We start from the raw sequence: 12,562 nt of genomic DNA, 5'->3' as shown, positions 1-12,562 counted from the left end.
AATCACATTTGAGAGTAGTATCGTCAAATGGGTGGCTTCTATCCAATGAATCAAGTGTCGAAAGCGACTTGATCCGGCCTAGGCTAAATTGGCTCAATTTTTCGTCTAAATTTTTATGAATTTCAAATGAAAAAATAATAAAAACAATATTGGGTTTCAGTCAAAAATAAAAAACAATATTGGGTCAAATAGGCCTGATAATATTTTTGTCAACATTTTACAGGCCCAATCTAGTTTACTGGGTTAGGCCCAATTGACCTGATTCTTGGGATATTATTTAACGCACCTCATCATTTGCTTTGGTGCATTCAAAGGGTATTATGAACTAAACAATCCGTAATACAACTTTGTAGGATTTTGTTAAACACCCTCCTCCGTCTTTACTTGTACACCTCTTATCTCTTATTATTTTTCAATAAGTGGAAGGGGTGTAAAAGTACAAATGGGAGGTATATTTAGCATGAACCAACTTTATATTATGGATTGCCCCACTTGGTACGGTTTAAAAGTGCAAAATGTGAAGGAAATGAAATCCATGTATGGATGCTCTGTGATTAGTATATAAACTTTCACATTACAAGTTGGGGAGATTATTGGATAAAGTTTAAATATTGTGTTAAATTACTTTTTAACTTTATGATGGTGGTCTGTGGATGGAAGAATTATTGTTCGGGTGGTATCTATGTATGATTTTACTCTATATGCATGCTCTCAAATACTCAGACACTTACACCCTACCAAGGTTAGTATACAATAATCTAGTCTTTAGATAATCAACCAGATGGTCATGACATTTTAAGTATCATCTAATAAAAATAAAAATAAAAAGTCTTGAGTAACATTGTGAACACTCAACAAAGGAACTTGGTTGGAAGTTCCACTGCAATAAGAATTATATCTTTTCCTTAGGGGAGCAATATACGATACAATTGATTCAATTCAGGGAACTGCCCTTAATTTTTTTCTGCACTGACTTCACCAGTTAATCAGTATCCAGGTCTGGTGCTCTATCTTCTACACATAAAGAGACCAACATTAATCGATGCATCTTTCCCCTCATCTCACAAAAGATATATGTGAAAGTAACCATTAAGCAGAAATCTGATATTCCTAGAAATTCAAGTTTAATTAATTTGAATTTAGTATGCAAATGGTTCTTTAACAAAGTTGTTGCTCCAAGTTAAATTGGATTTGATCCTTTTAAATAAAATTTTATGTTCTACTTTTGTGGATGATAAAAATATAATTAAAAAAAGAAAATTTCACTAAAGATGATCATCGATCCTAAAGATGATCATCGATCCTTCAATAGAGATTACTACCCAAAAAATATGTAAATTTGCTCATGTGAATGTGAATGTTATTAGTAGTGACATAGTGAAAAACTTACGAGGGCCACTAAATTGATAGGATGGTCCTCATTTCCCCACTCTATTATTATTTCTAGTAGTAACCTCCGAAATTGAGCACATCAAATTTGACGCACATAAATGCCTCCATGGCATATACTTAGAAGACTTTGTAGCCATTGATAAAAATCATCGAATAAAGATTCAATCAGGCTCAGCAAAATCACATCAAATTATAGTGGATTGTGTACTATTCATTTTATGAGCATATTTTCTTTTTGGAAGCTTGGACTAAAACAATATGATATTATATTATTTTTCTATAGTCAAATTATCATATAATTAACTTGAAGTTGAAGGTACACACTGCAATACTGTTTACCAAGTCTTTTTCCTTTTCTTTCTTTCTTTAATTTTTATTTATAACAAGACGAGATATATTATTTACAATTTGATATATCTACTAAGAGGATGGAAATTGTTTGGAATGGTGAGGTCTTGCATTATTTTACCCTTACATGCCGATCCAAATTGAGTGCATTTGTCGTCTAATAAATATTGTGGTTGACCACCAAGGGTCGGTGCAACAATAGAAGAGGCTAGTTTCTAGGGCAGGTCCAAACATAAGGGCGATATATCCAAGTTATTTACAATTTTTGTTCTTATATTTTGTTGAATCCATAATTTTAATTTTTTTATTTTAAAATAGAAACATTCAATCCTTTTATTTTAGAAAATTCACAATTTTTATCATTATATCTTAAAATAAAAATATTTGATTCTCATATTTTAAAATATTCATAATTTTGGTCCTAATTTTTAATTTGCCTATATTTTTTTTTGTTCAATTAAACCATATACCTAACATATTATTTTAGAAGTATCATAATAAAATAAAAGTAAATAAAATATAAGAAATGAAAGAAATAAAACATAGACAAAATTGTTGATAGTACCAAAATTACATATTTTCTAAAATAAGGAGAGCAAATATTTTTATTTTAAAATAGAAGGACTAAAATTACAGAATTTTTAAAATATGATAACTAAATATCTCTATTTTAAAACAAAAGGGCTAGTATTACGAATTGAATAAAATAGGAGAATTAAAATTATATTTAAGCCTAATATTTAGTTAATTTAGTGTAGCTGTAATTAAGATATTTTTTCCTTTAGTAAAAAGAAATACTAATAACATACCTTTTTATACACACTCTATGGATGGTGGGACTATACTTAAAATTTGTTGAAAATTATAAAATTAAAAAAGGAAAACTCATTAAATAAAAAATAAGACTTGTCAATTGTAATTTCAAATAAATTTCAAGTGTTTAGTAAAGTGTGTTAGTATTTTTTATGTAGGTGAATGAGGTTCGAATCCTACCAGAGGAAAAATCTTTTTATATTTTTTTGTAAAATCACTAATTTTTCAGTACTTATATTAATTTAAAGAGATCTCGCCTCAAAGTTCGCTTAGGTTTAAGAATTTTCGGGATGTTGGGTTGATCTTTTTACTTTCCTACAACATGACAAATTCAGGTCCAAATCTCTATTAAAATGTGTGTCCATATTTAATGTTTTTAAACAAGATCCTCTAAAAAGGAAAATTGGTGGGAAAACATTAAAAATAAAATAAAAAATCGCCCTTGACCATAGTTTTGGAGGCTCATTTATCAAGATTTCTAAGCATGGTCCTGCTTTGTCCCACCTTTGTTTTGCCCACATACACCATGCCAGATTTGTTTGCTTCTTGTAGGGGTTTGTAAGGAATTGAACAAAAAATATCATAATATTTTACATCATCTTTGTCATGTCTAATCTAGGTCATACCCTTCCTATATAAGAGTTTAGGAATTTGCTTCTGTGCCATCATCAATGAACCTTGATTTGTTAGCTGATAATTCTACTGTGCTGTTCTATATTTAGTTTCCTTTAGGCTTTAGTCCTATGACTCCTTTATTCACACACACACACACACAAAATATAAGCAGTATTTGTTGTCAATTTTTTCTCTCTTTATTTTCCAAGTTTTATTTTATTTAATTTTTTTCTAGGATGGCATTAGACGTTCTGAGTGAGTTTGTTAAATTGAATATTCACTAAGACAAAGAACAATAATTTCCTGAGTTAAATAAAAATAGAATTCATAATTATTAAATTTGGTATCCTAACATAAACTTCCAGAACTCATTTGTACTGAAAATACTAAATGTACTCTAGGAATTATGTAAATACTTTAGATAAAAAAAAAGTATAACTAAGAAATAGAATACCTTTTCAGATTAGGAAATCCTGAAATTTGTTGGTTAACTTTAAATTATTTTAAAATAAATTACACTAATCTCCCTTTGTAAAATTACACAAATTCTCTCTCTTTATTATTTTTAACATTTATAACAATCTCCCTTGTAGAAGAGTATGGTGCAATATTTACTATAAAAAAAAAGTATAATGTAATGTATTTCAAAGAATTGAGAGAGTTTGTGCAATGTATAAAGAAATGTCAGTATATATTGGTAGTGCGAAACTGGACCGATCCAAAGACATTAAAGAAAACTTGGATATAGTACTAATTTCGTAGTTTTCGGCCAAGCTAGCATAATGTGCATTATTGTAATATGCAATATCATCAAGAATTGATTATAAACAGAAGATTTCACTTAAGAAATTTATAATTAATAAGTTATAAAATCATTAAAATTTATATGTCCTTATCTTAGAGGAGTCAAATTCCTCCTACGAGTCTATATAAAATTGATGAAGAGTTAAAGGCTTCACGTCATTGAATATTACACATCAATGTATTGCATCATCTTCATTTTTACTTTAGACTTAATCTCGCCTCATTCCTTGAATTTCTTTTGCCTGATGACATTGTTTTAGGCTATTAATGACTTTGGTTGTAGTTTTATTTGGACCATATATTCGTAGGATAATTTTTCTGGTACTTTTAGAAGTTCCAAAATATCTTATATCTAGAAAAAAAAATATAGCTCAGTTAGTTAAATAGAATATGTAAGTTATTATATATTTTTTAATACTTATTTTTTTATAGATAATTTTTTTTAATTATCTTTTCCTTTCCATTTTTTATTCTAGATCCATTATATTTGTTTCAAGATATAGAAAAAAATTTAGGAAAATAAACTAAGAATATCTCCAATATAAAAATTTAAATTGGGCTATCAGGTCTCTTATGACAATCTCTTATTGTCACATGGAATCTAATAACACTAATTTTTACTTCAACTGTAAAACTCAACATAAGCTCTTAATTTCTTTTTAGGGGGTATCGTTGTATCTCTCTACTCACACAGTAACTGTCATTTATTCTAATGTTATTTTCAAAGTTGCTTTAGTTTAAGAACCAACTTAAACAACTCACTGGAATTTCTCTAAAGAATATCATATATTTCATATTTTTTATATAAGTTTTAAAAAACGTTATAAAAAATACTAGTAGTTGATTCTCAAGAATATAAAACAACCATATTTAACTTAGTTTTTGTTCTTTTGGTGAAAAGTAAGTATCTTACATTCTCATTGTAATGAAGTTATTTTCTATATCAACTATTTATCTCCACTTCATTTTTTGACATTTTTTTTTAATTTTCAATTAAATGTTATAATTAAAATTACTAAATAATATTCCTAAACATAATATTCTTGGAAATATAATTTCTGAAATATAATATTCTACTTTGAAACAATTGTATTGTTAAGAATTAGGATCAAATAAAACTTTGATTAAGCACTGAATATGAAATTTCGCAACATATCAATGTCTCTATTCTGATGCAAGAAATTGAAACTAGGTCCCCTATGTATGCATATAAACATTCTGTAGAAGAGAAATTTACATAATAACCAAAGAGAATATATTGTCAATTTTCCCTGCAAAACAGCAGAATGAACTGCCCTCAGAGTGTCACAGAACCGATCCATCACCTGTCATTTGTAAATAAAAGGTTTATATATGTTAGCCCTCATTTTGTGTAAAAAAAAAAATAAATAGAAGCCCTCATTTAGATGTTGCCTACCAAGTACAGAATGAAACTTTGCAGTTTGACAAATAAAATTAAGAAGTAACATTTTATTAAAATTATTAATTTTTATCATTTTAACTCTACTCAAATATTATTTCCAAACAATGTTCAATTGTGTTGAGTAATAATCCATGGTAAATTTGTTAATAAGTTAAAGTATAATGTCTCCTCTCTTAAAATATGCTTACATTATATTATCATCTCTTAAAATATCTTTTTATCAACCTCCTATTATTTGTCGTAAAACACTATGATCTGTTTGGAAGAGATGAAATGAAATAAATAAATAAAAAATAGAAAAGATTTCAAAAATTAATGTGAATTTTATACCTTCGTTACATTATTTTAATTCAAATATTTTTTCTTAATTTTATTTCACTGAACCAAATTCACCTGTACAGGTTTGAGGGTTAGGAAATAGTTATCTATCAATCATATTAGAGTATATTAATAATAATTTAATAATCTAAAATATACTTAACCAGCTCCTAGTCAAGAAATAAGCTGGACCATCCATTATTTGAGGCTGATCCAAACAAACAATACCAAGTTTTTGGCTCGAAATAAGAGGAATAAAGCAACCAAGGAAATGACATATACCAATATAAACAAGTTATAAAACAATGGTCAACAAGTCACTGGTGTGCTTTTTTCATACTCTTATTCCTGGATTCCCCACTTCTCTGTCTCTAACTTTCTTTCACATCCTTAATTTTCACTTTATTGAATCTATACTCTTTTCTTTTCAAGGCATTTCACTCTCACAACAAGGAATCATGTACCTGAATAGACGGATCCACATAAAGCTCTAAGGAGATGATTGCTCCCATTAAGATATTTTTTGTACTTAAATATATTTAATAAAAAAATTACTCCCATAAAAAAATAAAAATGAATGGTTTCAAGACATGATCGGTTGCTAAATTAAGCAACTAACATGAGAGTACAAAGCCCTGCTGCTCCAATAATATATATGAGATGCAAAATGGGAAAATTTAACAACTACAGGGGAAATCTTTGTATGCAAGGAAAATGAATCAGACAACACACAAGTGGGTTGACACGGGTGGAAAGAGATGGTGGCAAGTGAAAACTTTGGCACTCAACATAGACTGTATATAGACTGAAAATACAGTTTGATTTTTTATTTTTTATTTATACTTTTCCTGATTGAAAATTGAAATCAACCCAAACTTTAAATGAAGGTGAGCCTAAACATTTCCACTAAACCGGTGGCAGTCTTTATCAGCACCAGGTAACGTGTCCAGTGTGAAAGGCTAAGAAAAAAAAATACAACAATTATATAAGAGTGATGGTGCTAGATGTTGGATTAAAGCCTTGAATGGTCAAAATAACATTATTTTATCAACGAGATGTGACATTTTCTAGAAAATACCCTGTTACTTTAGAAAATAGTGTTGCAAATAACAAAAGAGAATTAAGAAGAGTGATGTTATTATTATTTTTTATAATATCCTCATACTAGCTAGTTCTTTTAATATTTTATAAAAAAAGAATAATTAATTAATTTTTTATCTTAAAAATACACAAAAAATCAATACTTGATTTATGTAGTAAGGTGTTATAAAAGGATTTAAATCTATTCATTTAAATTACCATGGCCATACTTACATCAACGAAACCAGGAGAAACAAAAGACAGAGAAAGCAGTAAACTCCATTGAAAGGCCTCATGGCACATTATAACTAGATTGACCTTTTGGTTTAAGATGATGTTATACTTTCAAACATATCAAAAAAGGTTTTTCTATTGTGCGTTCATGAACATTTGATATGAAATTAAAAAGATATTTTTTCTTATGAATGAAGTATTTATTATATAAATTATCAAATATTTTTTTAAATATAATTTGAAACAATTAATAAATTTCATTTAATTTTTTTCATATGACAATTTTATATATAAAAAAACAATGAACAATAAGTCATTATATATATTTAAAATTTTGGATAATGATACTTGAACACCTCTTGTATGCAGTCACCTAGAAAAAAGTGGAGAGAAGATAGAGATAAGTTGTTGATATTATTGGTCACATGATGTAATAAAAAAATTGCAAAATGTGAGTAGGATGTTTAGAAATGTGTGTCTAAATAATAGGATTCTAAATTTTTGGTGGGTGAAAAGGAGAAGTGGAGATAAGAGTTCTCATGTCCTGTGGTAAATATCAAAAGTCAAAACTCAAAAAGAAAAGTGAATAAAAGTTGATGTAGATTGCAAGATGTAAGATAATATCTGTAGACAAAAGTGCAGTTGAATCTTGCTCAAATCACACACATGACATGAGTGTAACACAGATGATAATGTGGTAGTGGAAATGTAACACTCTCAATGCACATTAAAAAGTGTACGTGCATTCTTTGTCTAATTGTCCTTTGATTGAAAGTGACATTTTAAAGTCACCACTACTCTTGAAACCCCCCGTACACGGTACATTATGCTTCCTTCCATATGATATTAACCAATGCATGATAAAAGTAAACACTCATGATAATTTAGATGCAAAGTGTACTGTTCTTTTTATCCTTCCTTTGTTGATGCACTCATACAGTATCAAGTTCATTCTCTCTTCTTTTTTCTTTTTTCTTTTGTTATGATGATTACTCTTCTCCCAATAGCTCAATTCATTGATGGAAATTTGTCCCTATCACTAAAGTGGTGAGACACAAGAATTTTCTAAGCTTTTGCATAGTCATGACCAATCAGAGTGAACTTTTTAACTAATTACCAGACAACCCAAGAAGCAGCACATAAATTGAGTAAAATTCAGCTATTTTTCTTAGGGTAAAATGAAACTTGTTTTAAGTCTATTAATTTTCAATTAAAATTGGTTCTAACATGATTTTGGTCCTTGTATTTTTTTTTTTTATAATTGGTGAATTTCATCACCCTTTATGAAACTTACATAATAATAAGAGTGAGGAACAAACTCAGAAACTGTAAAGAAATGAAGACTAAAATCATAGCTTTTAAAATGCAATACTAAAACAATTTAACAGCATACTAAGGAGGGTGCTGAATGTTACTTAAATTAAAGCTAGGCCAATTTTGTACCTTTCAGCAACCTCAGCAAACAGAAGCAGGGTAAGCACTAGTTGGAACCCCAATTGCAGAAGAGCATTCCCTATTATTATTCTTTCCACTTCCATTGTTTCCCAATTGCAGTTCTGAGACACTAGGCACATCATTTCTGGCATCAGCACCATGATCATACAGAAACCCCTTAAAAACATGGCCACTAATATGAACTGTGGCCATGTAAACAATCTCATCTTCACCACTCCCAATAGCAGACACTCTATGGCACCTAAAAACCGCAGGTGCACGCACGTGCCGTGGCAAAGACTGTTTGAAACCAGCATCTGCGATTCAACAAAAATCACTTATACATCCAAGCTCCTAAAATTTTACCACACGCTAGAGTTTTTCCAAAGAAAGAAAAAATCTGTAACCTTTTGTTAACTTATTTTAGCAACTACTAGGAAAAATTAATCAAAATTCAAAACACTTTTCTAACCTGTTTTTATTAAACTTTATAGGATAAATTTTTTTTAGTCCTTCTTCACGTAAGATTATCGCCTTACGGAGGGACAAGAATCACTACATTCATAGATCAAAGTTGAAGTACAGATACTAAAATCAAGTGAACTGAAAGTACATAGATTAAAAACATATTTTATCCAACTTTATAACAAATTTATAAATAAAATATTAAAACCAAGTCTGCAAATTATAATTAGGATCACATTAGTCACATTTATCTACAATTTTTCATAATGTCAAGAATTACAATGAATTTGCGACTGCGACCATAATTTAAAACCTGGAAATCAAGGTTTTGAAAAATGGTCTGCAGCTGCGATTTTGGCCTATCCGAGTGTTTACAATTGTGACTGCATGAGTTGTATTTGTTGCAATTTCTCACAATATCCAAGAACACGACAATACCAGTGCAATTAAAAACCTTAATTAAACAAGTACTTAATTAAACTATTTGTGAAATTGTAGTAAACATCTTTGAATTAAAAGAGAAAAATGAAATCACCTTGTTGACAAGAACTGGTATCAAAGCTCTTTGTTGGGGTAGCATTGGAAGTGGAACTATGAGAGGTAGCACTAGCAGCAACATTCTTTGATGACCCCAAAGTTCTTAGCCTCTTAGAAGCACCAGCATCGCTGTTGCCATCACCACCACTACTATCACCACCACCACCCCGTCTCATAGACGCGGGGACCCACGTGCTCTTCACGTGAGTGCTGCAATCAAAGCCACGTCCCTTGCAGCAAGTCCTGCACCTTCTGAAGCTGCAATCTCTCTTGGCTCTATTGCCACAATCCTGGCACACCCTAAACTCACCCCCACCTTCCTCACTCTCCATCATTTGCTTATTGCTTCCCTCATCCTCCATGTTCATAACACCTTTTCTTGTGGAATTCACTTCAGTGGCACCACACATCTTCAGGTTCCAATAGTTGGTGTTGGTGTTGTTGTTGTTGTTGGCACAGTCTTGAACCTGAACTTGAACATCATTGGTGTGTGGCACTGTTAGGAGAGGGAAAATGCCAAGACCAACACTGAGAGAGGCTTGTGAAGGCAAAGGGAGGTTTGAATGGTGTTCTGCTGAAATGGGTTGGTGTTGTTGATGGTGGTGAAGTTGAGAAGGAGTTGGAGCTATGAAAACTAGGTCTCTAAGGCCTAACATGTTCATTGTAACAAAGTTTAGCACTCTTTGAGGCTTAGATTTTAGAGGGTTGTTTTTTTTGTGTGTGTGTGAAAAGGTGTGGAATGTTAATGCTTAATTATGTTTTTTGAGGTTGTTGGTGTTGTGTTGTTGGGAGTTGGATGTGGCGATTTTATAGGGAGAATGTTAGGAGAGGATGAGATTGAGATTGATGGAAATTGGAAACTGTGGTGTATGAGTGATGATTTGGTGTTTGTGATTTTGTGTTGTTTAGGATTCAGAAGAGGGAGTTTTACTAGTTTTTGTTTTGGTGCAAAAAGACATTACTGCTACAGGTTTTTCTTCTGACACTGAAACTCCACTTAACAGATATTCTTGGAATGGTAATTATAGGTGGAGTTTTTTGTGGTGCCTGCAAGTGTAGTTAAACCTAAACCCTCTTTTCAGTTTCTTACACGTTTTTAGTTCTCGATTTCATTGCTGATGAAGGGAAATCATTATTGCCTTTTATTTTGAAATTCAACAAGGAAAACCTGCATAAACAAAAGTTTTCAAGAATATATAGTTTCTAAATATTATTTTCAAGATAATATAATTTTTTAAATAAAAGAACAAGAACGTTTTTCTTTTCTGATTTCAATTTCTTATTACTCATGTCTTTTATTCCATTTTTAACATCTTTTTTCCTCTCATTTCTATTCTTTGAAAATTAGTTTTGGAAATTATTATATAAAATATATAATTTTAAAAAGTAAAGCCAAAACCATATTCAAACAAACTGTGTTTTAGTTCTTCAAAATTCTCTCAACATATTGTCATAAATTATCATTATTTTAAAATAAGTTCAACTGAATTTGTGTTGTGATATTTGAATAAGAAAATAAGATAATAAATTTTTTAGGAAAGGTCTATAATGTAATTCAATTATATGTATCATGTTATTAAACTAATAACTAACTTAAAATTGTTTTGTAATGATTTTTTTTATCAATTTTCTTATTTATCATGTTAATAATAAGAGGATTGATAGTTTCTTTTAAACTATATAATTATTTTTATCTTTAAATATATAATTTCATTAACAAATGTGTATAAAATTTAGTTTTTGAAAGTATAAAAAATAACTATTTATCCTGAAAAGTTAACCATTCAATAAATTTGTTGTCCAATAGATTTGTTACATTTTTTATCCTTTTTACACTAAACTAAATTTTGTATTTTTATTTTTCAAACAAAGTATCCATTCAAAAACAAAAATAACTATTTATCCTTTTTTATCTTATACGATGAACTTCAATTTCATCTAACCCTAATATAATTGCAAACAAATTGTAAAAAAAAATTAAATACATTTTTTCGGTAATTTAGATTTTTCTTTCTTTTATGTCCTGTAAAAAAATTATTTATTTTAATCCTTACAAAAAAATATTTTAGAATTTTTTTTCCATTGTTCAAAATATGTTTTTATTGTTGTAAGTGTTTTAAGGAAAAAAACAAAAATACATTTTACAATGACTGAAATGAAAAAACAAATTACAGGAATAAAAATAAAAATAAATATTAAATTACAGGTGAAAAAAATATTTAAGTCTAAATAAATATAATTGCAAAACTCTGTAAAAAAAACATAATTGCAAATTGAATCCAACTTTTGCGATCGAATCTTCTTTCACATTACCCTAAATGTTAATTTAATATAATTTTGTATACATTTTATTTAAAAAATTAAGCATAATTTTTCTTAATTTCATATGAAATTTTATAATGTGTCACTATCTTTTGAATTATAGTGGTTTACTTTCAATTTCTTAATTTTGAGTTAATGATAAAGGATTTACATAATTTATATAACGTCATAAGTTTAATTTCATATTATCATTATATAAAAATATTAATTTATGTTCAGCATTCTTAGAAAAACTTAGATACAAGTACAACTGTAGTGATGTTTGGAACCAAAACAAAAATAGACTAACTCCTATCATGTAATTATATGTAGTTGTCAATTTTGAGTTCATTCTATTATTGTGATATATTTAGTCTGATAACTAATTAATACCTTCGAATTTAGTGAAAATAGCCAACTTACATATTTTATTTACAATTCTTTTCTTGTTTTAATTATCAATATTGTTTTACCAATTTTCCAAAGTTATTCAAAGCACACACCTTAATTCTAGCTTAAAATATGGGCAGAAATGTTTGAATGATCTTTTCAGCTTTTTTTTCTTTCAAAAAAGTTACTATCATGTACATATTTCTTTTAATTATTATTAATCCGTAATTTAAAAGTTGACTAGAGTCCTCTTCCGAAAAATTCAATAAATAAAATGAAGAAAATATTCGAACTACGATACAGGTAGAAATGTAAGGGAAAGAAAAACAGAGAGATGAGAATAAAAATATGAAATAATAAGGGGAAAAGAAGGAAAGAAACAATATATTTTTTTTATCAGTGTAAGAA

The 12,562-nt window shown here is 28.9% G+C and overlaps 1 protein-coding gene across 2 annotated transcripts; it reads right to left on the bottom strand.

Moving 5' to 3' along the window:
* Nucleotides 1-5,074: 5,074 nt before the first annotated feature.
* LOC100777812 (protein LATERAL ROOT PRIMORDIUM 1) lies at nt 5,075-10,490 on the bottom strand. Of its 2 annotated transcripts, none has more exons than XM_003542777.5 (3): nt 9,462-10,490; nt 8,471-8,778; nt 5,075-5,297 (listed from the first exon to the last, which is right to left on the bottom strand). In XM_003542777.5, the coding sequence occupies exons 1-2, from the start codon at nt 10,123-10,125 to the stop codon at nt 8,483-8,485; spliced, it is 960 nt and encodes a 319-aa protein (XP_003542825.1). In that variant the 5' UTR covers nt 10,126-10,490; the 3' UTR covers nt 5,075-5,297; nt 8,471-8,482. The 2 variants fall into 2 exon arrangements, with proteins under 2 accessions (XP_003542825.1, XP_040864168.1); XM_041008234.1 differs by lacking the exon at nt 5,075-5,297 and adding an exon at nt 7,380-7,400 and having other exon boundaries at nt 9,462-10,463.
* Between the last annotated feature and the right edge of the window lie 2,072 nt (nt 10,491-12,562).

This window comes from Glycine max, chromosome 13, assembly GCF_000004515.6.
Source record: "Glycine max cultivar Williams 82 chromosome 13, Glycine_max_v4.0, whole genome shotgun sequence".
NCBI lineage: Eukaryota > Viridiplantae > Streptophyta > Magnoliopsida > Fabales > Fabaceae > Glycine > Glycine max.
This window is presented reverse-complemented; position numbering and strand designations above follow the sequence as displayed.

Excerpts from the sequence above, each read along its gene's own strand:
- LOC100777812 (XM_003542777.5), bottom strand. The coding sequence starts at position 10,125 with ATGAACATGTTAGGCCTTAGAGACCTAGTTTTCATAGCTCCAACTCCT. Across the intron at positions 8,779-9,461 it reads TACCAGTTCTTGTCAACAAG|ATGCTGGTTTCAAACAGTCT; the intron begins GTGATTTCATTT and ends GTTGAATCGCAG.